Here is a 24,867-nt window from a genome sequence, read left to right as displayed (position 1 = left end):
ATCAGGCCTTACGAGTGTAGCGCCTGCATATGCCCAGCTTATACTTTTTTAAAAAATAGCAGGCCTCAATGATCTATAACACATACTGATTGAAATAACAGATTGAGGAAAGCATTCCATTGAAGATTAATTCAGACTCCAAAATGCTGATCATATACCAGGCACAACTCTGAAACCAGAAAATGCTTTATTGGAAAGGTACAAAAAAACCAGTCACTGCAGCTAAATTTACAGCAATAAATTACGTTGTGGCTGTCAAGAGAAAGTGATGGACACACACACAGGGCTATGCGCCTTACAAACAGGAATCCACATTACTCGGTATATCAATTTATTTTTATAATAAAAAAAGCAGCACGAAAATAAATATTGAAATGAAATTACTGAATAACCACAGAGAATAGAATGAGTTGGTGATAAACTTAATAGAAGATCTACCATTAAAAAAAGCAAAAAGATCCACCATCTACAGAAACACCCCAACAGACTGAAGTACAGATGACAAAGGAAAACAAACCCACATTATAAAAGTTCTTTTTTTCCTTTAAATGAAAACAATTATGACAAAGTTTAAATGATCAGAGAGAGAAAAAAAAATGTCTCCTCCTCAGGCTTTGAGTCACACAGTAGCCTGAATGCCCCACTACCCCAGTAATACATCGTTCACCTTGCCACTCAATATTCCCTCCCACCTGTTACTCATCTCACAGTGCTGTCTTCCCTTGCTCATTCCAGAAAGAGGTGGCATTACACAGCAGTCAAATGTTTTGCTCGTTGTATGTTGTTTCCTCAGGCAGAAGATTTAAGTGGGCCAGAACGAAGATGTTCACTTCCTTCAAAGGGCTCTCAATTTTCTCTGGTGGGAGACTATTCCCAGTCGCAGTCAAGAACACAACAAACGCATGTACAGGAGCACAGAGAAGCCCCGAGAAGAAAGGCCTGTTATTGCCCAATGTAAACATCCCACAGTGCCCCAATTGTGGGTCAGGGGACATACCACAGGCTGCTTCTAACGTCCCCACCTTCATACTATGATTCCTATGTACACGGTGGGAATTGAAGGGTAGGGCTCAGAAATGGAGCCTAGTCCTCAAAGTTAATACTCACTGCTTCCCTCTAGGGGTGGTGTTACGAGAGGGGAGACGGGAGTCCTAGGATTAAAGTTACTACAGTACGGAGAGACCCGCAGGAAGTGGAAGGAGTTGGAAGAGATAAGTGCTCCTTTTGAACAGGGCTCCCCTAGAGATTCTCCAGGCAGTGGCCCAACTCCCCTTATGTGGCTTTCACCCTGGGCATCAGATTTGCAAGTGTAGGACGGAACGGAAACAGAGGAAGAAGGGAGAGCAAGTTGTCTCTCCAACAGGGTGAGCAGCTTTCAGATTGTTCCTCCCTCTGGATCACCTTGCAATTCTGAACTACCTGTTAGTCAGCCAGCACACTTCATTTCCCCCCCCCCCAACTGCCACCCCAGAAGCCCTGGACTGGCAATTTCTTTTAGTAAAGATTTACAGTATCAAACTTGGAAAAAAAAGTTACGAAAAATCTGTACGATAAAATGTATATAATTATATATTTATATATATATTTCTCTTTTTAAATATTTCCACGTGGTCCTTATGGATATCCAATATGGATTACCTACCATGGTTATGGTATCAACAGCTTTAATAACACACAGGCCTCATTCTTGATTGAGTGAGCAGAGATTATGCACCTACTAGCACTAAACCAGCAATCACTTGGACAAGGCTTTGGCACCTTTTGAGAGCTTGAAAATACTCAGTCATAATGGAAGTACTAGTAAAGAACTCAGATATATTCCCCAGCTCATTCCAACAACAAGAGATCCAAACAGAATGATGTTTAACTCCCATTATGCTCTTGCCGAGTTCATCTCATTTCCTTGGTACAGAGAGGGATGCCCCAGGGCGGGGTAGTCTTATCAATTCAAGAATGTCAAGACATTTGTGGAGATATTCTAGAAACTGGGAACATTCAGTCATTCCCAAGTCTACTGGATATTTTCCTGTTTTTCTTTTTTAAAGTTCCACCAGTGCTAGGAGTCTAGACATTGCCTGTTTTAATAGAGGCACCTTAAAAATCTGGGAAGATTTCCAAATATTTTTGAATTACAGAACATGAAAAGCAACTAAGGTACTGTTGAAATATCCTTCTTACTCAGTTTTTGCTGGGGGGGAGGGGGGGGGGGAAGAGAGCCAGTAACTGGTACCAATATGCAAGACACCAATCTGCCTTTTAGGAGATGTACAGAAGTGGAGCTAAATACCACCCAAACTGTATTTGTAGGTAACTTCTTGCTCTTCACTAGGAGGAGATGGATCTGGTGGGCTAAAAGCCAGCATTACTCTTACACACTCTATGGCTCAGTAAAGTCATCAGTGTAGATAGTTAGGACTGAATGAGAACCACATTCTGCTTCCCCAACTACTTGACTCAAGTACCTTCTTGGGAAACCCAGAGACTCCAATGACTGGGCAAAAAGTGAGCCAACAACAACCTGTGTTTGCCTTTAAAAAGATGGGGCTTCACTAAACTTACACACTCTTCTTACTATTCAAGACACAAGGTGACTTCACAAACAGTATCTTACACTGGCCTAGGCTGCTAATTTTCTGTCCTGTTTAATTACAGGGGCATCTTCCTTTATCCTGTTGGGTTAGTCTAAAACACCAGTCATTTTTCTCTGTCTTCTCCTATGTACCTTACTCTGGAACACTAGCTTGCCAAACTTCTGAATATGAACATTTGCCATCTCCTCCAAGCCTATGAAACTTCAGGAGTCTCAACCTTTTCTCGCCTGCTCTAGAACCCCCCAAGCTTACACCCTCAAGTCTTTGCCCTACTATGGAACACCAGGCAATCCCTTTTCTTTCCTACTTCAAATCGCACAAACATCAACATAGCTATATTTACACTGACCTAGAAACTGACCTGCTAAAGATCAGGACTCTTTGCTTGGCTGCCTGCTGCTGAGCCACGCCTGTCCTTCAGAACCATAAGCCCTACTTACTGACCCCAATTTGACCATCCCCTCAAAGCCAACCACTCCAATTCTGCTCTCCCTGTATCTCTTGGGATAATTCACACACCCCAAGGGATGATGAGTTTCAAGGTTATCTTCAGACAGATTCTCTAAATCCTATCAACACAAAACACTGTAGGTTTTATTTTTTACTCTTTGGAACTCAGCTTTTAATGACTGAGATTGGGTTAAGAATCTTTCTTCCTCTTTTTAACTTCCACTCAGCACCCCAGACCCCATCTCCTGTTGGCAAAGACCAGTATACATGGCTCCTGAGGTTGGGACAAAAGCTCTAGCCACCACTGTCTCCTTCATCCAGGACTCTGCTGGCTTTAATCTTCTTGCACATACGCTACTGGCCCTCTGATTACTTCAGTGCTTTTAACACATCTTTCTAGCATGCTCTCCAGAAATAGCTTTTCACAGTGCTGATTTCACGAAGAACAATTCCCCCCACAGCAACCTATTCTGCCTTGCTTCAGTAATACTTCTAATATTTCTCTCTAGGCCTCCCAACATATCTCCCATCTTAAATTTTACTGGGTCTTCCTCCCTTGAGCTTCAAGGAACCCTGAATAAGCCACTATGACAAACCTGTGGATCATCTGGAAGAAATAAACTGCATAAATATACCCAATTTACAGGCACATCTTGGGGAAGGAGCTCTTGGTACACTTGGCTTGTGTAAGGGAGGCTGCAATTTCGTTTTATAGGCCACACAGGTATGGGGTACATTAAAACATGTAAACTGGTAACCAGTAATGGGCTGACGACAAGAAGGTTTCTCCTAATTGGTATGGTCTCATCCAAACATATTACTCTCTGTATGACCAACCCTCCTCTTCTGCCCCAGTGCATGGTGGAATGAACTCTGCTTTAGAGTTTATGTCTCTGCCACTCTAGGACAGAGGAAGGTGGTGGCGGGGTGAGGTAACTTCTTAATGGGAGATGGATGCCATTGAAGGAAACTCTTTATACATTCATCTCACATGATTTCTACAGTCCATCTGTTACCTGGCTCTTGAACATCATTCACAAAGGCTCGAAGGCTCCTCCGGTATCCTCTTCCAATTGGGAAGCTGCCCACAGCCTAAAGGGGGTTGGGGAGGCAGGGGGTGGAGGAAGCGAGAGCTCAGACTAGATACAGAGCTCTAATCCCATCCACAAGAGCTTCATAGAACCACTAAGTTCACAGAGGAGCAGCCAGTTACGTTCCCTTTGTCGATTTTTTTTTTTGGACTTTTGAAAGAGAAGGAAGGAATTGTTAAAATGCCAATTCTTGAAGTGACCAAGGACTCTAGAACGGTGCATAAGAGCCCTTTCCCCTCCCCTCCAAAAGGTGGCTAGTTCCCCCATCTAGGGCACTAGGATGCTGCTGAAAATGGCACAGAACTGGATGAGATTTCAGCTGATTTCACAATGGTGATGACACTAGTGGTGGCGACTTTGGTCGGAGTAATAGGCCCCCGTGCAACAGTGCGCGCAAAGGTCTGCAACGCCTCGTACTTGGAGCGCAGGGCGTCCAGCTCCAGCTTCATGCTGCTGTTTTCTCGGGCCAGCTTCTCCACCTCTTGCTGCAACTCAACCCGCTGCCTCTCCAGCTCCTCTTTCTGCGTCACACGTTTGATGCGGCAGCTGGCAGCATAGCCCCGGTTCTTGAGCGTGCGCCTCCGCTGCTTCAGGCGGATGACCTCTTCTTTGGTGAGACCCCTCAGGTGCTGGTTCAGCTCCCGGACAGACATTGACACAAGTTCATCGTCGCTCAGCACTGGGGCGTTCTCTCCTGACTCCTCCTTTACCTGCAAACATCAATTTCACAGAGATAACAGTCAGGAGCAGTGATGGGCAACCTAGGCTAGTGAACGGCCCTCCATCTCAGCAGGCCGCAAGATTGTCATAACCAAGGCAGTCTTCCAGGATAGGGGACTTTTGCTCACTGCGTTTGTGCACCTAGAATTTGCGGGCTGGGCTGACTGAACCATGGCAGCACTTTGACTGGATGCAGAGGGAGTGCTCGGCTCTCAGTCAGTGTTGTGTACAATCAGCACCCACCTCACTTCCTGTGCCCTTGCTTTATGTGCGTGTCACTTTAGTAATACTGGTCGGAAAAAACTGACAGACAGAATCCAGCAGAAGCTGGGAACCCTGCATGTGGGAAATAATATGCGTCTTGCGGGCCCACACGTAGATCCCCAATGGGCCACAGGTCACCCATCAGAGTGAGCAACAGGAACTGGTATTGAGCAAGAAAGCAACTATACTACCCTGCAGGAATGGTCATATAGCACTTCTCAGAACAGTCCCAAAGCACTCCACAACCTATGCATAACTACTGAAAAGCAGCCACCTCTGGGCTGCATAGCTTCTTCATGGCCTAGAAACCACTATGATTGGAGTTCTAGATATTTTCGGTCAACATGACATTGCCATTGTCAGTGGGGCCCAGCAATGGATACCTTACCCAGATAAAACAATGAGCATTTTAAAGAGACTGAAGTAATATTGCTTGAGCTGAAACATGCCATAGGATCTGTATCATAAGAGATCGGGACCAGAGTAGAGATGTGAAGGACTAGTCAACTATAAGATAAGCAAATGCTTATTGGATAGTCGACAGGCTAGTCGACTAGTTACTTCCCCCACCCATTGCTGCCTCTACCAGGCTGCATGTGGCATTACAAGCAGCAGTGCTGCGTGGAGCCCAGGATCAACTGGGGACTCCCCCACCAACCCCAGGCTCTGTGTGATGCTGCTGCTTTGAAATGTTGCATGGAGCCTGACGCTGGGCTCCTCACAGCATTTCAAAACGGCAGCACACATGGAGCCCGGGATTAGCAGGGTAGTCCCCAGCTGATCCTGGGCTCCACGTGGTGCTTTCGCCTTAGGGCTGTTGCTACACTTCAAAGGTGGAGGCACCCTATCGACTAATCAAATAGTCAATGAAAAATGCATTAACTATTGGATTAGTCAATTATTCGCAATTTAAGATCCCTAGGCCAGAGTTTTAGATCTCCTCTCCAGCAGCACAGTGCCTTGCAAGACTATGCTAAGGCATTGGGTCAGAATTGACCCAAAAGAAAGTTCAATTCACTAAATCAACATCACCATTTCCTGTACCTTGTGCATTTCTTTTCTGCAGGTCTCCCCATCCATGTACGGGCTTCGCTTATAAGACCACGTCCTGCCGTGTTAAAGCTGCAGTCCTATTTACTGGGCCATAGTACAGGGAAGTTAGATGAAGCAGACAGAGGAACTCTCTCAGCCTTTAAGAGGTTACTTGTTTTTTGTAGAACTCGGAGGGGGTAACAAACATCTACAGAAAATGCAGGATGCCTGGAGGAAAGACTCAAGACACTAGAAGGGATTTCCCACAGGCTCATCAGTAAAATGTGCCGTGAAAGCCATAAAGCAAGTCTATTTATGAAGAGTTCACTGCCTACACAGAACTATAGGTAAGAGTGGCAAATCTGTGTCTTCCTTATCCAAGTGCATGTGCCCCTAGGAGCAGCAACCTGTCCACATAACATACATTTTATGATGCTGTGAATACACCTCAAGCCCTGCCTAGTTAGAAGAGTCTCTTTAGTACCAACAGGGATACTCTACTAATGCACAATCCCAGAGACTCTAGTCCTCCCCCCCCCCCCAATGTCACCAGTGCCCCTCTATGCTTTCTTCACAAGTGCTCCCCAGGAGATACCAGAGAAACATTTTGACACACTAATTTGCAAACAGAATCCCTTAGAAATTGGGTGGGGAACCTCTGGCCCGGGGACCAAATATGGCCCTCTGGACAATTCAGTCTAGCCCCTGGGGGAGTCCAGTGGCTATGCACTGCTGTAGGGGTCCAGGGGCTGTGTACAGAGACCTCATTCCCAACCTCACCTGCAGTACCAGCCAGACGCTTCCGGCTCCTTGTCCTGCATGTAGGAGAGGAGGTGCAGTCAGGCGAGGTAGCTGGAGGGGGAAGCATCAAACACCAGAACCCCTTCCCTGCACCAGGCAGCCATGTGTCAGAATGGAAACAGGAGTTCCTTCCCTGCTTGAGTGCTCGCTGCCCTTCCTCGCGCCTGGCAGCCAGGCAGCAGCGGGGAAACAGCTGGGGCAGCTGCAGCATGGAGCCACTTCGGGCAGCCACTTCCTGCAGTGTCCAGTCCCAGCCACACGCTGCCAGCAACTCCTCTTACTGCATATAAGGGGGGCTTGCTGGACCAGGAGGGAAGGGGGGTACCTCCTGCAAGAGGGGGAAGGAAGGAAAACCCCCGAGCCAATTCCCTGCATGGGGCACCCAGAAAAGGGAGGCTCAGCAGGGAAAAGCAAACTCAGCCATCATACTACAGCACTAAATAAAAAAGAACATCACATCAAGGGGTTTTGTGGGGTGGAGGGTGTGTGTGCACGTGCCTTAGTTCAGGCGGGTTGTTGTTTTTTTGCCTCTCATTTTTGCATAGTCCCCCCTCATCCCCACCTGATTTTTTTCTGTGGGTTAGTGTCGCTGGTCCCAAAAATGGCTACCCACCCTTGCCTTTAAGAATAAATGGCTTTCGGCACTATTGGCACAGCAGCTCCTTGACCAATGTTCCCTCTAATGTTTTCCATCCATATCACATACACCAAGGCACGTGCAGATGTGCACCACCAGCAGAAACACATGCTGCCAGCTGTGGGCACTCTGCTAATCAGCTGCGTGACATCTGACTCTCTCCTGGGTGACTGCCCCAGCACTCAGCATACAGGGAACACTGTCCTTGACCAGTCCCATTTATCCAGAATCATCCCAGTTGGGCTCCCACCACAGCCTTACCTTTAATGTCTTGTTTGGTTTGGGATTAGTCGTCATAACCTGGGCACAGTCTCCTGGACAGAACTGCTCAGAAATTGCAACTGGAAAAAACAACAAAAGATTTTCTAAGGAACAGGGAAGGAAAGAGACCAGCAGTTGAGACACCGTGACCCATTCTCTACAGCACCATGCAAAGTTTTGGGGCTCTAGAACTGCTCACTGACAAAACGATCACCCTTTCGGACCACCAAAAAGACTCAGAGAGGCATGTCTTCTACCTCTGGCTACATATGGGAGGGTCTTCTTTGTATTACTCAGAAGTGCCATATATAAATACAGCTGGTTTTGCCTTTTTGAATGGGGCTTGTTTTAAATTCTTGGTAATATTTTTGCTTAGAGAAGCATCCGGATGCAATATAGCATTGATCCACAAGTAGCAATTGTGCTGGCAACCACACACTCCCTTGACAATGTGCTAGCTCACCTCTAAGGGCTGGAGAGGAGTTCAGTCTCCATGAGCCAATCAGTCCTTCATCCGCCCTGTGGAGGATTTTGAGATATACAGATCCAGCTGCTGGGGACTGGACTGAGACCAACAACTCATTTCACAAAAGCCACTGAAAAGCCACCAGACAGTAACGCCGCCATCACTCCCCTCCCATTTTGGTCATTACTGACCTGGGCTGGCCTTGAACCAGCAGCCTGGGTAAGAAAGCTCCATATTCTACCACTAACCCTTAGCCACAGACACCTGCATATATCACTTTAAAAAAAGGGGGGGGGGAGGGCAAAACCAATTATTAAGACACAAGATGAGTTTCTGTGCCTCCCGGCAGATCAAGCCTGTTGCTTCAGGAGTCTCTCACCCTACGGCTGCAAGAAGTCACCTGTCTGATATTCCTAGAGGCGTGTCCATGACAAAGCGTGTCCTGTGCTGCCAAGCTGTCCTTCACTCTCACCTTTGCTGCTTGCTACTCCCCTTCAATCAGCCTGTTAGAGAATCCATCCAGCTGGACCTTGTTCCAGAACCTTCACATCCACCAAGTTGGAGAGATGACATTGCCAGCGTGCCTGTCCGTGATGTACCTACCACAGGAGAGGGCACTGCAGCTGTGACATCACAGCATCTGCCTATACTTTCCCCAGCATCTTGGCTGGGGAGGGTGCGAGGGCTCCAGCTCTGACAGTCTGTCCCTCCCAAGGAGCGGCTGTAGTGGATTTCAAAGGCTGCAGTGGTGTGGGTGTACAGAACACACAGACGGTCTGGCGGGAGTTCTGCTCCCCCCTCCCCTTCGCATTTCCACGTCTGCATCGTGTCACACATTCTAATCATTCATGAAAAATACAGCCAAAGCATCCCAAGCATGATTCCCTTCTGATAGTTGCCATGGTGACCTTGGGAAAGTAGCCAACCCTGAGACAGTAACCATGGAAACAGAGAAGCCCAAAAGCAATAATGACTTCAGGTCATGTCTGTGCAAAGACATCATGAGGTCGTCAGAGAGTAAACAAACTCATTCATATCGTCAAACAACCCTGGAGGTGGGAGGTCCAAGGGCACATGAAGGTGGGGTGCAGGGGGCAACAGGGAATTGTGGGGGTAAAGGAGGCTGGCTCAGCTCATGCTGCTTTCGCTTGAAAGGTACCAGTCAAGATACCTCATCATGTGACATGCACACAGTTGAGACAGAGGAAAGACAAAGAAAACAGAATTTCAAAGTGAAGGCATCTCCCTGGTTTGCAGAATGTCTCCAGTAAAGCACCTCATCCCTTTTCCAGCCTGAGACAGCAAAAGCAGCTTTCCATCTCTTCATCTGCATGGCTCACCTCACCCCACTCCCGAGTGCCTATCGCACAGCACACAAGCCAGACCAGCGAGAGCCGCCTCATGATGAATGGGCCACTTAAAAAAGACTGGTACGCAGTGTCTTTTGTGCGGCACCACACAGGCTGGTGCATTGTGTCATATTACACCCCATCTTGACAGCAGTGCCAGCTACCCTCACCTCTTCCCTGGCAGCAGGAGCTGACTCAGCTAAGCGCACCAAAAATGCCACGGACAAATGGTCCTTTTTCATCGTAGCCAGAGCAGCACAAACCCACCAGGGAGGGCAACTCACCACATACGGAGTGGAAAAGGGGATGGGGTGGAGCTGGAGTCTGACCAGCCTTCTGTGTGAAATACAAAACTTGCAGCACTGAGAAGCCTAAGGGAGGCTCGGGTATTCCCGCTCACACACAGACATCTGTCCAGACACTTCTCCCCCTTTACAGTTCTCTCCTTTCATGAGCCACCCTCGGCCAAGCATGCTCCTGCTCACACCAGAGACACACACACACACACACATCATAACCCAGAAAGGAGAAAGAAGGGTTCCTAGTCCTGACCAGAGGGTCCCAATGAGTAACAAGGAGAGCAGCAAAGTTGCTAGAGTATAAAAGAAACAGGCTGCAGCCCCCTCCCTTCACACACAGCCTCAGGCCTTGCAGTCACTTGGTGCCATAGCTATGCAGTGAGTCACCAGCTGTTTACAGAGTTGAAGAGCTCACATTCCCACAGACCCAGAAACCTTTCCTTCCCTCCGCATCCGCCCCCCCCATCCCCACAGGGAAAGGGGCACACCACAGTCCTGCTGTCGGCACCTGGCCCAGCAAAAACGGAAAAGGGAAGTCAAGCAGGGGAGGAGGAGAGGGGAAGAACATGACTCTGTCACACCCACCGATTACACAAAAAGTCTTTTGATCTCACCCAGTGAGTCTTCAAAGCACTTTCTAAACCAGCGGATGGAAAAACTGAATGCGCGGCTGACTGCTCAGAGAGGGAAAGAAATGTGGAATAATGTGGAAAGCAAGTGCTGAGGGTGGAGACTCCCTCTGGGGTCACTGTTTGGGGTAGTCTGCCATCCAAAGTAACTCTACTAATCTTTGAAAGTCTCCTGCGACTCTGTGATGACCTCTCCCCCCTTTCTGGTCACCTGTTGCTTTGTACTCAGATGTCTGCTGAAGGGATGTCTATTTACATTCCACACTGCTCACAGGCAGGTCCTAGACTCCTCCATGTTCAATACAAGACCAGGCACACTATTGCACACAATTTAATAAAGGCCCAGGATGTTATAAGTGTTCTAGAAATAGATGCAGAAGCGCTAACATGCTAGCCTTCATAGCTGGGGGGTCAGTTCCAGCACAGGATGCCTCCCTAATGCCTCTCGTTCTTTAAATAAATGGCAACTCGGCTTATAAATCGGTATCTTCTGGAAGAAACGAGCATGTCTTCTGAAGTCTTTTAGGATTGGCTCCCATAATAAGGGTCCAGGCATAAAGACAGGCAGATCACCACCAAAGTCACTACTGGGATTCAGATGGAACAGTGGGGACAACTCAATATACAGGTGGTCACTACATTATCTATAAACACTGAGCAAAATCAGCATCAGGAAGAGGAAACACAGACCACCCCCGACCCTGGGATTTGATTCTGCATTAGCAGCAATTCTGAAATACCGATTAATGCACAGACATTGGAGTCAAGATCCGCTCCTATTTGAGAATAGTCTCCTCCTCGAGAGTATAACATAGCATTGTTAAAAGCATCAAGATAGGAGTACTCAAGTGATTGACTATCCTGTGCTAACTTTATTTTATGCAGTGGGTCAGCCTATGGTATGGTCTGAGCAAAAGACTTCAAACCATGAATTCACTTGTAATCCTGACAATTATGCACTCAAAGCTGAGGTTTACACTGGACCAAGTAGGTCGGCTTAAGGTACGCCATTCAGCTATGCAAATTGCATAGCTGGATTTGGCTTACCTTAAGCAAAGCTGCTGCAGCATCTACACTGCGGGAGGCTGATGAGAGTATATGCGCCAATCATCCCTTACTCCTCGCAGATTTAGGAACACTGGATGCCTGTGGGGGGTTGTCCTCAGTGTTCAATTTGGAGAGTCTACACTAGACCCACTAAATCAAATGCTGGATCGGCCTCCAGATGGTCGATCTTCTCTGTAGAAGATATGCAAGTTACTCAACTTCTGACTCAATTTCCCTATCTGGAAAGTGGGATAAAAATACTTATACAGTTTATGTCATTTATGACTATCCACTTACTGTAGTATATTTAAGCACCTGTGCCTGGTATGTGGCATTTCCTGTACACAGACTGCAAATAAACAGAGACGACCCCTCCTCCTTCTAGTAACAAGGTACACAGTGCTGCAAACATTCATTTTTTAATGGTGCCCAGTACACATGTCTTACAGGAGTGTCTGCAAGGCTGTATATAAATGTGTGATCTTATTTGTATAAACATTTTCTCTCTCTATTCCTTCATTTCTTGTTAACTGCATTTGGAACCTCATATCTAAAGTTAGACTGCATACTTTCTGGAGTGGGGACTATGTTACACCTGTATAAGCCACAGGCACAAGTATTGTTACATCCCTGGTAAAGGGGGTACAGTATCTATAAGGTTGAGTTTCCCATTTATATTTAAAACAAGTGTTTTTCTTGGAATTATGTAAAGACCTACAGTGCTAGTGTTTTTATCTGACACCACATCCATCTGGGACCAGATTTACACCTTACTCACCCATGGCACATCATTTTCAGCCTCTCCCTTCCCTCATCTACAATTGACCTTTGCATTGCAGTTTTATAGAGGTGAGATGCCCCTAGAATGCCTCCCCTCCCCCCAGCACATGCCCACTGTGCCTAACTTGAACATTTGACCCTGCTTCCATCTACACCCGCATCGTTGACCCCTCCAATGACTGCTCTCTCACTTACAGCATCCTTATGAAAACTTGGAGCACTCTACTTATTCAGCCCAGGATCTCAAGTTTGATGGTTTCAAATTGGCACATATAGCAATACACATTACTTTTTTTTGTTTTTCTTTTTTTTGGGGGGGGTGTCTCCTTTTCACTACTTACTCAACCAAGACACCCCTTATTAATAAAGTGGGGTGAGACAGGGCTGCTGTGTGAGAAGAAAAGAGCACAGCAGATGAGATCAGAATTTGGTTTTAATAGCACTTTTCACACACTAATGCTTTCAAAGCACTTTACAGAGGAAGGTGTTAGCTACCAGCAGTCACTGTGCTAAGAGCAGCTATGGATGCACTTGTTTGTAGCTCATACACAGACTTGAATGTTAAAACTCATTTTACTACAAAAGAGAACATTGGCAGGGACATAAATTATCCAGTAGGAAGTACCAGAATTCTTTAATGTCCATTCACACATGAAACAGCATGTACAGAAACCTGAGACTGTAAGCCCCTCACCCCAAACAAGCTAGCAAGAACAACTTTTCCCCTAAGGAGCAGACAGAGAAATGACATTTAAGCAGGGAGGAATTCCCAGTTTTATCTATTAACCATCAATAGTTTCAATTAAGTACAGAAGATTATGCTAGGAATACATTCTGTCTAGCCATACTAAAAATCTAACTAGAACGTTTCCAATGAAATTGTTCTGTGACTTACCCAAACTTTCAGTTTATCCACAAGCTATTATGAATTCCTGATATTCTTCCTGCTTCTGCCTTTAATTCTTCTTTAAGATGTAACAGGCTGGCTACTTTGAGCTGGAGTGTGGCTAGTCACAATAGGCCATAGCCAACAGCCTGCCCCTATACCAGAGACCAGACAAACTGCCGCTGTGAGATGCTGAAAAGCCACGCTATTCCTGGCCCCTGCAGAGTGTTTCAATTTGACAACTATTCCCATCCAGTGAGAAGCGTACACTTACCCAAGCCCTACTGTCACACCTCCACAAGACATACATGAGACACCTGCAAGACGGTCACGTCAGTTAATCATACCTACAAAGCTGGCCACATGACATATCCACCGAGGACATCAGGTCTGACAGGTGAGGGGAACAGCAGATGCTTAAACCCTAAGCTCTGTGCCTCTGTCCCTTGGAGACGCATCACGGATTCCCAAGACACTGCAGTGTGGAATGCAGAGAAAATCTTCCCCTCCATCATTCACAAGTCCTCCTCCTGCTCTAACAATCCTCTCACACACTGAGAGGCAGACTGACACCTGTCATTCATCTGTAACAGAGAAGGGGGGGAAGGATACGCTGGACGATGTGAATCACACAGAGAGCAGGCAATATGTGAGGCAACAGCTTCTCCATGAACAGAGAGAAGACACAGAGGAGGGGTGAGTCACTGTGTTTACGGTTCTTAGAGAAAAGCTACACACAGAACACTCACCTGGCTAGCTAGCTTCCCATTGCTTGTATGGATCAGAACCAGCAGCAATGAACAGATTCAGGACCCTTCGGACTGAATCAGAAATGCTGCCAGGACATGAGACTGAGGCTCTTTTGTGGAAATCTGGACAGGGATCACATAGTCTTCAGTGGTTTAGTAAACAACTGAGTCAGACGCTGCAGAGCCCTTGTGGTTACAGAGCAGAGGGTTGAGGGTATTATGAGAGTGTGTTTGTGTGTCACATTACAGAGACCTTGGAGTTTCAGGAAGGGGAAACTGGGAGCTACTGAGGTCAGACGTACTGCAAACAGCTTCTGATATGAAGAGAATACAGCACTCTGACTTCATGTGCAATTATAAAATACAGCAAGGAACACAGTTTTACTAATATCAGTTAAATCTCACACTGGCTCCTGGGGGCCATGAAATATTCCATTTTACAGACACAGACACTGAGGCCCAGTTGAATAAATGATTTACTCATGGCCAAAGTGGGATTTAATGGCAGAACTGGGATTAGGATTTATGAATTCATGTTTCTTAGTCATCCTGTGCTCCAACTATTACATCACGTCTCTCTCTCACCCTCCATAGCAATCGTTATTAAGAAGGAAGGAATAATATTGTTATGCAGGGTCCCATATGTTGCAAGCCAGTGGAATTTTCTGCAGTTCTACCTTTTGCTTCAGAACCAAGCAGGAGGATCATTGCTTCCATTAAGGAGTTTTTAGGATTTAAAATCATAAGAATGTCTTCCAAACATGAACCAATGCAGTACTACGTGCCTGAGTCTTTAGACAGCCTGAAACAATATCTCAGCAAAAAGTGAGAGAGAGGGTGCTGAGCTTGGAGTTTCTTGATAACGGAAAGAGTTAGCACTGTTTAAGTATTTCACAGCTAAACATCTGCTAAAAGCATGGGTGTGTTTGTGGGATAAGAAAATAGCACACCATGCCGCTTCAGCAGCCAAAAGTCCCAGGTGTCCCCCCTTCAGTTCTCAAACCTCTAATTCAGTTACAGGGATTCAACAGAGCACTCAAACACTGACTGACAGTGTATACTGGACTGATTGGTAATCTGAGACATTACAGAATGTATGTCTGTTTTGAATTAACTATAAACAATCTACTTCAGAAACAATAGAGGCGGCACAGAATGTAGGGGAAATTTGCAAAGTGCACATTACTACAAACTAGAAACAGAGTTTGCGTATTTCTGCTTCCACATTCTTGATACACTTTTGCTGTGGGTCTGCGTTAACCCTAATATCTCATAGAACATTTAACACAATTAAGCCAAAGTGTGAATGCAAAACCTGAACAAGCTTTGCCAGATGTCAAGGATTTTGCCACACGTCCTGCTAATGGGATTCAGCACAGCCTCCACACTCTGTACAGTAACCATAATCTCATTAGCAATTATCTTTCACATTCTCTTTTAGGTACAAACAGGGTTAATTTTCCCTCCCACTCAGTCCTATCTGTACTATGCACTGCCATTGGATACTAAAAGTGTCCATCATGTTTAGGAAGGACAAGAGAAGGAAAGCTGCTCTGCATTACAGTTTACACACGGAAGAGGAGAGCAAGAGAGCAGGCGAGCAAGCACGGCTCCATCAGTGCGAAAGCAGCAAGGTAAATAAATTAAATACTAAACCACAGCAGCAGGGAACATACTGGCTGGGCTGGTATTGGGAGCAGGGCTGCACCTTTCCACAGACACAAGGCTCAAAATCCCACCAACGGGTTGCAGTTTTCCACCGGGTGGAACAGGAGCATTTGCTCACTACCTCTCAGTTCTTCTCTGCAGACCCAGCTTTGATCCAGTGAGGAGCTACCCAGGGGACAGATAGGTCAAGACAGTTAATGGAGCCTTTTCCATTTTCTGCAAAGCCACTTTGCCCAAAGGGATTTGTTCCTAATTTGAGATCTCATGGCCTGTTTTCTGCTGGGATCCAGAGAACCAGGGCCCTTTCCCTTCACTGAGCGGTACACAGAAATAGGGGGGAGGGAGAAAAAGAGCCCTTGGCAGCTGCAGATCTCTCTAAAGTTGACAATGAAAAAGAGGTGCAGACACACCTCCATTCTCCTTCCTTTGTCATCGTCCCTCCCCCCACTGTAGGGATGTTTCTATTGCTTGTGCCACCCCCTTCCTTGTCTGAAAAAGACAGAGGAATAAGGTTTCCCTGCCCTAATTTTGGTTTAAAAATCCAAACTGATCAGTATCCTGCACAGTCGCCAGGCAAATCTACCAGCAGAGCAGATGCTCTGAATGTTGATGTTCCCTCCCTCCCCCTCACCATCAAGGGTGTGGTCTCTGAACTGCTGTAGACCTATCTATTTTCAGACGTTTCCCCCTTCCAGGTGTAGCCCTCTTCACAGCATCCTGTTCCAAAGACCAGACATGATACTATGCTCACCTCTATGTATCCAAAGAAGGGCTGATGGGTTTACTAATAAAGGGAACATTATGCCTCCTTGAAACTCCAATTCTCAGCCAGTCTAGTAGGAGTGGGCCAGGAAACTGAACCTGTCTTTTCCACATCAGCACAGAACGTTATTGTTAACCCAGAACAACTCTTTTCTAAGCAAAAAGGTATTTTCTAGGGAGGATAAACGCCACTGAGATGCAAACTGACAGTGGTAGTTACCTGCTTTTCAGCATTTGCAGATCCTCAGTGTTCCACTCAACTGTGGACCCATACCGATTTTTATCCAGAATTTTCAAGGCCCTCTTTATTTTTCAAAGTCAGTCCCAGGGCACAGCTTTGCTAGAACCATTCAGAACTAGACACAATCTTAATTGCTTGTCCTATGGCACAAGCTCAGGAAAACCACCATTAAGATGTGGGTTCAGTGTCCCCCTCCTCCACTAGCTTTTGGCCTTAACAGTATAGAAAACATGCCAGTGTCTGTAGCAAGAACTTCTGGCCATTCGGATTCAAAATGCATGGCATCTTCTGTTAGTTACCGAGACCACAGCTTAACCAGGAGGATCTTTCAGTCTCATGGGTGACCATGTGGAGCAGGTGACTAAGCAACATGTGGGTTTCAACACCTCAGGAGATCATATGAAGATGTGTCCATTTGTCATGGACCACACAATCCAAAGAATTACAAAAAAAATCTAGGAAATTGCAATTCCCTTTAATACTGTAAGTAGTAGAGTTTGCAGCAGTATTTAAATTCTAGCAGTTGTCCTTTTTCAGGTATTTGCTGTGTGCAATCAACATGCATGCATAGATTCCTCTGCATGTCATTTGAATGGTTGGTGACAGGGATTGCAAGGAGAGGCAAAAGAAAATCACTGAGAGATGAACTATGCACGAATGTTAAATTAAGAGAGAGCACCACAGCTCAGATGTTACACCATCAGCACTATCAAAATGCTGAAGGATTTACCTGTAGAGTTGCTTTGCTGAATCATACAGCTTGTTAACACTACAGTGGATGCAGTGCTTCTAGCCCAAACATTAACTCCCTTCAGTTATCAGTCATAAGACATGCAGTGTAGCCATTCTATCATCACAGAGAGCTCTCATGAGGACAAAATAAAACCTCCCCCAACAAGGGGCAACAGCTGTATCAGAGGGAGAAGCTTTCCCACTAGTGTCCACAACTTTTGTCATCCACAAGGGTATTTTTTCCAAACTCAAGTGACAGAAGTTGTAACAACAAAACTACAAGCAGTCCCCAGGTTACATGGATCCGACTTACATCGGATCCCTACTTACAAACGGGGTGAGGCAACCCTGCACTAGCTGCTTCCCCCCAGCAGACCAGGGAGACGCGGAGCGGCTTTTCTCAGCAGACACCTCAGCTTGAGAATAAAGGACTGAGGGAAGTGAGGTGCGGGAGAATAAAACTGAGCTCTGGAGAAATGTTTGGCTAGAGTTTCCCCTACAATATGTACCAGTTCCGACTTACATACAAAGTCAACTTAAGAACAAACCTACAGTCCCTATCTTGTACGTAACCCGGGGATTGCCTGTACAGTATAGAAATAGCCTCAGTCCCAACCACCATCCCTCTCTTCTCTCCTTAATGCCCTGTCCTTCTCTCCACCTACCTAGCCTCCTGTCCCAACGCACTTTTTGCCAGGCACATACTCCTCAATTAAAACACCATTCCAGACTCTGCTATTCATCTTGCCTGAAACAAAATGGTCCCCAAATCCTCCCAATCTTTCCATTTACCTCTCCTCTCTTCCCTGCTCAGATTTCCTACTCCAGCACCCCATAGACATTCCCACCGGGAAAATACTAATCCTATATACTTCTGCGCTCTTCTCCCCATCCACATTCTTTTACTTGACCCTAAAATCCACAGTGCTCCTTGTACCCCCTCCACTGCCACCCAGCTTCACCTCTAGCCTTCTCTTCTGATCACCTACTCCTAAGACAGTGATTTTCAAACTATGGGGCGCAACCCAGTACTGGGTCATGGAACATCAGACACAGGTCTCCTTGCTACAGGGTGATCAATAGGGGTGCTAAGGCACCTACCTGCATGTCTTGACAACACAAACTGTAACGTACCCCAGAAGCCACCAGCAGCAGGTCCAGCTCCTACGTGAGTGGGGGAGGAGAGTGCACAGGGCTCCATGCGCTGCCCCTGCTCTGAGCACTAGCTCCGCACTTCCATTGGCTGGGAACCTGCTGCTGGATGTGTCTGGGGCGCAGCCGGGTCTGTGGTGCCATGAGTGGCAGGAAGCCTGTTTAGCACCGCTGCTGCTGCACCGCTTCAAGTAAGCCCCTCCTGCCCCACCCCCAAAACAAGCTCTCATCCTCAGCCCCACCCCGGGCCCCACACTCTTATGATGGGTCAGGAGTCTCAACAATTTTCATCAACTGGGTCATCAGGGGGGATAAAAGTGTGAAGATCCCTGCCCTCGGGATGTGGGGCAGCCCCCCCCAGCGCTTCTCCCCGTCAGCCCCCCAATTCCTGCCCGGAGCCAGGCGGGCGCCTGCCCCACGCCGCTCCCGCCCCCACTGGCCGCGGCTCCCCCCACCTGCGCCTCGCCCCGCCCGCCGGCGCCGAGCGCGTGGTGGGGCCCCCGGCTGGGGCAGCCACGTGTGTGAGCGGCCCCCTCCCCCGAGCGCGGGACCGGCCGCGGCATCAGCCCGGGTCTGGGACGGGGCGGACACCACGTGTCCCACACGATGGTGACTCAGCAAATTTCCCGGCCCGGGCTGCAAGGTGCCCCCCCGCCCCCACGCGGCAGCCCGGCCCTTCCCGGCCCGGGGGCTCCGCGCGGCCCCTGCCCAGTCGCCCCGGCTGCCGCACCCCGGGGGCGGCTGCGTCTTACCTGGGCCTGTCGGGAGCGCGCGGCGGGGGGAGGTGGCGGTAGCGGCGGGGCCGCGCGCGGCGCGAGGGAATGGTGGCGGGGACGCGCCTCTCAGCATCTCTCTGTGTGTGTGTGTGTGTGTGCGCGCGAGTCGCGGGAACAACAACAAGCTCGGCCCCCCCCCCTTCTCTCCTCCCGCCCGGGCGCCGACCAACCAGGGGCCGGGCCGCTTCCGGGATCGCGCGTCACGCCTCGCGTCACCTGGCCCCGCCCACTCTTCGTGGCGCGTCACCCCGCGCCACGCCCACCCTCTTCATTCATGGAGAGCGGACAGGGGGCGGGGCCAGCCCTGCTCCCGCCGGAGTGTGGGGCTTGCCCGCTGCTCCAGCTGGGCTCCTGACAGCGGAGTCCGGGAGCTGCCATCCCTGTGCCCAGACCCCGCTTCCCTGCCGGGAGCGCCGGGCGGAGGAGCAGCGCAAGTGCAGCGCGCACGCTGGCCGGGCGTGGTTCGCTCTCCCGTGGTTTGGCCCTTCGGCCACGGGAGGGAACGAGTCGGTGCCACAGCCTGAGCGCCAGCTGGTTTTTAGCTCAGGCTTGTGCCCCGAGCTTCAAAGCCCCCAGGATGGGTCGCGCCTGTCCGCGAGAGAGGGCAAAGTGTGTGTTTGTCTGGGGGCCCCTGGCCACAGCAAGGAGGCAGGTGTGGGAACTGTGGGGTGCTGCAGCACCCCCACATTGTGGGTTCCCAGCTACCACTGGCTCTGCTCCTGGGGCCCACCTGCCACCCAGGGCTCTGCCACCCTGTCCAGTTTCCTTGCTTCTGGAAACTTGGCCCTGCTTTAGGCTCCAGTGAGGTGGAGTGGGGGAGCAGTGGCTGGGCGCATCCTGCAGAAGGACCGGGGGATGGGGCTGGCCACCACAGCTGGCACTGTCCATGCCTTGCTGTCCCATCCCAGCTTCAGTGACCCGAGGCTTATGCAGCCACCAGTGGCCTAGGGCACCATTAAATTGCCCAAATTTAATGGTGCCCTATGCAGCTGTGTATTCTGCATATGCCTAAGGACAGCCCTAGTGTTAAGCCTCTGTAGACTATTTAGGAGCACTGTTAATTTCTGAAGTAATGGCTGATGGTCACATGTTGTAAAGTTGCTTTCATAATCTCTTCTTCCGCAATACTAATAAGTGAGTTACTTTCACTATGGATAAGGGGGTTGCCTTTAAATTATTCCCATCTGGGCTTTTCAGTGCCTTTTGTCATCTATAATAGTAATAGAGATGTTGCCGTGTTAGTCTAGTCTAGCTGAAACAAAAAACAGGACTATGTAGCACTTTAAAGACTAACAAGATGGTTTATTAGGTGATGAGCTTTCGTGGGCCAGACCCACTTCCTCAAATCAAATTGTGGAAGAAAATAGACATGACCATATACAGGGCTCGCCAAACGACGACGAGCCCCGCTCACCAGCCGCGTAGTTCGGCACGCTGCGCATGCGCAGACCGTGCTGCGTGGCTGTGTCAGCTTGTAATCTACTCGCCATGGGCTTCAAAGACATTTTAACACCAGACTTGAAAGGGAAACCTCTGAACTGTCATTCATGCTTAAATTTGACACTTAATAAAGACACTAATTATCTTACCCATTACAAAGATAGTTTCCCCAATTATCACCTCTAATATCATTAGCTCACATACATTTACCTCCCCCCCCCCCCATCCGCCCTCTGTTCTGAAATTTGATTTGTCCTTTTTATATGTGTTCACTTTTTTTGATTGTATCCCTTTGGTATATGTGGTCATGCCTATTTTCTTCCACAATTTGATCTGAGGAAGTGGGTCTGGCCCACGAAAGCTCATCACCTAATAAACCATCTTGTTAGTCTTTGAAGTGCTACATAGTCCTGTTTTTTGTTTTGTCTTCTATATGTGTGTCAGGTCCAGAAGGTACAGATTGTCTTTATTTTGGTATCGTGTACAGCACCAAGCACCTAGGCAAATAATAAATAATCTTTCACCTCTTCTAGAATTAAGCAATTTTTCTTCCTTGCTTTTTTTAATATGTTATTTCTGATATCTTGTGATGTAGTCTTTCTCCTTAATTTTGGCAATGGAGTAGAAAATGGCTTTCAGTTTCAATTTTTTCTCAGTCATATTGATTTCAAAGTGCTTCTTCCTTGAGTTTCAGTGTGACTTTTATGTAATACCAAAGTCCACAAGAGGAGAATACTAGTATCTAATTACCATAAAACACTATATTTGGGTTTGGAAGGGTTTTATTTTTTTATCAGTAATTGTTGGTAAACATCAATATAATCAAAATACAGACAAAAATCCATCAGTAATTGAAATGTACAGGTAAGCAAAGCAGGAAAAATGCTGCTTGAGAACTTTGAGTTAAGGATATTTGTTTGAAATGCCATTTTAATAATGTGCATTTTAACTGTTATAAAGCTTTACATCTTTAATGTTTTGAGTTTCAGTGCTCACTATCATTAAATAATTTTGATCCTGCTCAAACTTCCCACAATTAAGAAAATTTAAATTGATAAAATTTGAAAAAAGCATGAAACCCACACTTTTGTGTTCCTGTGAAAATTTAAGCTAACACAAATATTTTTAAATATAGATATCAGTTGAAATTATTTTTAAACTGAATTCTGCCAAGCCTGACTATGTATCAGGTTGGAATCTGATAAGAGAAAATGAGATCTCTACACAGTGCTTAGAAAACTTAAGCCCCATTCTCTTATGAGTAGGACCCTACCAAATTCACAGCCATGCAAAATGTGTAACAGATTGTGAAATCTGGACTTTTGTGTGCTTTTACCCTATACTGTACGGCTACGTCTAGACTGGCATGATTTTCCAGAAATGATTTTAACGGAAAAGTTTTCCGTTGAAAGCATTTTCAGAAAAGAGCATCTAGATAGGCACGGACGCTTTTCCGCAAAAGCACTTTTTGCGGAAAAGCGTCCATGACCAATCTAGACACACTTTTCCGCAAAAAAGCCCCGATCGCCATTTTCGCGATCGGGGCTTTTTTGCGGGAAACAAATCTGGGCTGTCTACACTGGCCCTTTTGCGCAAAAGTTTTGCACAAAAGAATTTTTGCCTGAATGGGAGCAGCATAATATTTCCGCAAAAAGCACTGATTTATTACAGTAGGAAGTCAGTGCTTTTGCGGAAATTCAAGCGGCCAGTGTAGACAGCTGCGAAGTTTTTCTGGAAAAGCGGCTGATTTTCTGGAAAAACTGGCCAGTCTAGACACAGCCTACAGGTTTCACAGGGGAGACCAGTGTTTCTCAAATGGGGGGGCGTGGTCCTGATCCAAAGGTGGGACAGATGGAGGGGAGGGCTTGCAGGGTTATTTTAGAAGGATCAGGGTTTTGCCACCCTTAATTCTGCACTGCCTTCAGAGCTGGGCAGCTGCAGAGTGGTGGTTGTAATATTAGCCATGTACCCAGCTCTGAAGGCAACAACCTGCCAACAGCAGTGCGGAAGTAAGGATGAGAATAGTTCTGACCAGAGAGTGGTAGCTGTTAAGGGCCCAGCTCTGTGGTAGCTCTGCCTTCAGTGCTGGATTCCTGACCAGCAGCCATTGCTCTCCAGCTGCCCATCTCTGAAGGCAGTGTTGCTGCCAGCAGCTGTGCCGAAGTAAGGGTAGTAATAACCTTGCAACCGCCACACAATTCCTTTTTGGGTTCCTTTAATCAGTTTAATGTTTAACCACTTAACCAATTAAACAGGATTTTACATCCCTAGCCCTGAGTCTCCCCTCAATCCCCCACCCTGACTCCCATACCCCAGCCTCTTGCCCTACCCTCCCTACAACTCCAAGGCTCTTCCCTGAGTCCCCCCACACTGCCAGCCCCCTGCCCTGAAGAACCCAAGCAATGCCGGGTAAGTCTTCTACTAGTATATCATAAATGTCAGGTTCTTTTGATTTGCTTCTGCTTTTTGAGCCTTCAGGATTCCTGTGAAGATTTGCTCTATAACCATGAGGGCTAGAAACAGCTTTCATTTTAAAAAACCAAGAGTCGCATGTAGTCAGTGACTTAGGGAGCTAGAGCTTTAAAGCTGCAGCTCAGTAAAATCCTGAGATGTGGCAACACCATCTCACGGAACCTAATATCAACAATATGCTCAACCTACATAACCCCAATAGTAATACATTAATTATTTTTAGGCTATGCAGATGAAATACTGTGGACTGTTAACTAGAACATATGAAAGGCTGAGTGTCTTAAAACCAGCCTTTCACTCTCTCTGCACTTGGCCTTGTAGCTATGCCTTTGAAACGATGTCTGCTAAGCCAGTGATGTTAATCCTTTTCAAACTGTGGGCCAAACATTATTTAAAAAAAGATCAAGGGGCTGCTGTCAATAGTTTAAGCCAGATGCTTTGCCTTGTGCCACTCCTTTCGTGCTACTCAAGCAGTGCAAAGGGGCAGAAGCCACCTGCAAGTTCCCTGTGGGAGAGTCCTCTGGAATAAAGGGAGTCTCTGGCGGGTGCTGAATCAGCATATCCAGCTCTTCCAACTGTGCCCCACAACCTATTTTAGGGGATACATTGAGAGCAGGACAGGGAATTGATTGGACCGCACAATGCTCTGGCTATTCCCACTGTTAGCTAGTTCCTTTGGAACCCATATTTGGATAGTACGAGTTATAGCATTCCTAGACTGCTCTAACCTTTTCTGAGGCAGAAAATCAGGGAGCTGGTTCTCAGCGTCTTCTCTTTCCCACTGCTGGGTATTCAATGACTGTACAAATCACATACCTTTTGAATTAGGCTGGCTAAAGCTTCAGGGCTGCTAAAATAAAGCTACTGCCTAACACAGATGCAGTGCTGTTTGCAGTCAAACCTCACAAATTTACAACCCTTCTTTATAAAACTACAATATGGACCCTGACCCAAGAGCCTGGAGGATGCCTAAAGAGCACATCTGCAGCTCAAGATAAGGACTCAAAGACAATTTGTTAGTCATCTTTGTGCTTCCCCATCATGGGGGTATTGATCATTGGGTGGCTCTCCCAACACAGCATGGCCACTCTAGATTTTGTTGACTTCCAGCAGCCCCTGAGGGCATTCTGACTGGTAGGGAACACTGGCTGACATGGATGCCTTAGGCCAGGGGTGGCTAACCCATTCTGGGCAGAGAGCCAAGATAGCAGTGGATCCAGAGTGAAGAGCTGGGGTAAAGTTGTCGAGCAAAAACAAAAAAAAGCACTCTCCCTTTTGCCCCATTAAAAGAAGCCCCTGGTTGCATTTGGTCAAGCAAAAAAAAAAAAAAAAAAAAAGCTCTGCCCCTTTAAGAAACCGTATTTAAATGTGTTTTATGGCTTTTTCGCCACAGCAGGCTCCCGCAGTCATCTTTATTTCTGCAGCTTCGTGGCTGCGCCGGATGGCTCCCCTGCCCAGGTCAGCACAGGGAGCTGGGAAGAGAGGGCTGGTTTTGGGGGCCCAGGATGGCTTTTGAGCCACGGGGGGCAGGGCTTCGCGTGGGCCTTGGGTTGGCCACTGCTGCCTTAGGCA

General features: G+C 47.3%; 2 protein-coding genes across 13 annotated transcripts in view; one reads left to right on the top strand and one right to left on the bottom strand.

Moving 5' to 3' along the window:
- Positions 1 to 155: 155 nt before the first annotated feature.
- Positions 156 to 19,544, bottom strand: MAFK (MAF bZIP transcription factor K). 11 transcript variants are annotated; one of them, XM_014581027.3, is made up of 6 exons: positions 19,360 to 19,499; positions 13,651 to 13,887; positions 7,848 to 7,927; positions 6,929 to 6,963; positions 6,161 to 6,253; positions 156 to 4,842 (listed from the first exon to the last, which is right to left on the bottom strand). In XM_014581027.3, the coding sequence occupies exons 5-6, from the start codon at positions 6,194 to 6,196 to the stop codon at positions 4,408 to 4,410; spliced, it is 471 nt and encodes a 156-aa protein (XP_014436513.1). In that variant the 5' UTR covers positions 6,197 to 6,253; positions 6,929 to 6,963; positions 7,848 to 7,927; positions 13,651 to 13,887; positions 19,360 to 19,499; the 3' UTR covers positions 156 to 4,407. The 11 variants fall into 11 exon arrangements, with proteins under 11 accessions (XP_014436513.1, XP_075755693.1, XP_025034563.1 ...); XM_075899578.1 differs by lacking the exons at positions 13,651 to 13,887; positions 19,360 to 19,499 and adding an exon at positions 8,311 to 8,779; XM_025178778.2 differs by lacking the exons at positions 6,161 to 6,253; positions 6,929 to 6,963.
- Positions 15,581 to 24,867, top strand: part of LOC102459990 (alpha glucosidase) — a 44,671-nt gene continuing 35,384 nt past the window's right edge. The window contains exon 1 of one of the 2 annotated variants that reach the window (XM_006112861.4): positions 15,581 to 15,686. The gene's annotated coding sequence lies outside the window, so the exon portion shown is untranslated. Of the gene's footprint in view, positions 15,687 to 18,680; positions 18,799 to 24,867 lie in introns of those variants that run through there. The other variant, XM_006112864.4, reaches the window with a different exon arrangement.

The sequence above is a fragment of the Pelodiscus sinensis genome, chromosome 16 (genome assembly GCF_049634645.1).
Source record: "Pelodiscus sinensis isolate JC-2024 chromosome 16, ASM4963464v1, whole genome shotgun sequence".
In the NCBI taxonomy this organism is placed as follows: Eukaryota; Metazoa; Chordata; order Testudines; family Trionychidae; genus Pelodiscus; species Pelodiscus sinensis.
The sequence above is the reverse complement of the archived record's forward strand: the minus strand, read 5'-3'. Positions and strand labels throughout refer to the sequence as shown.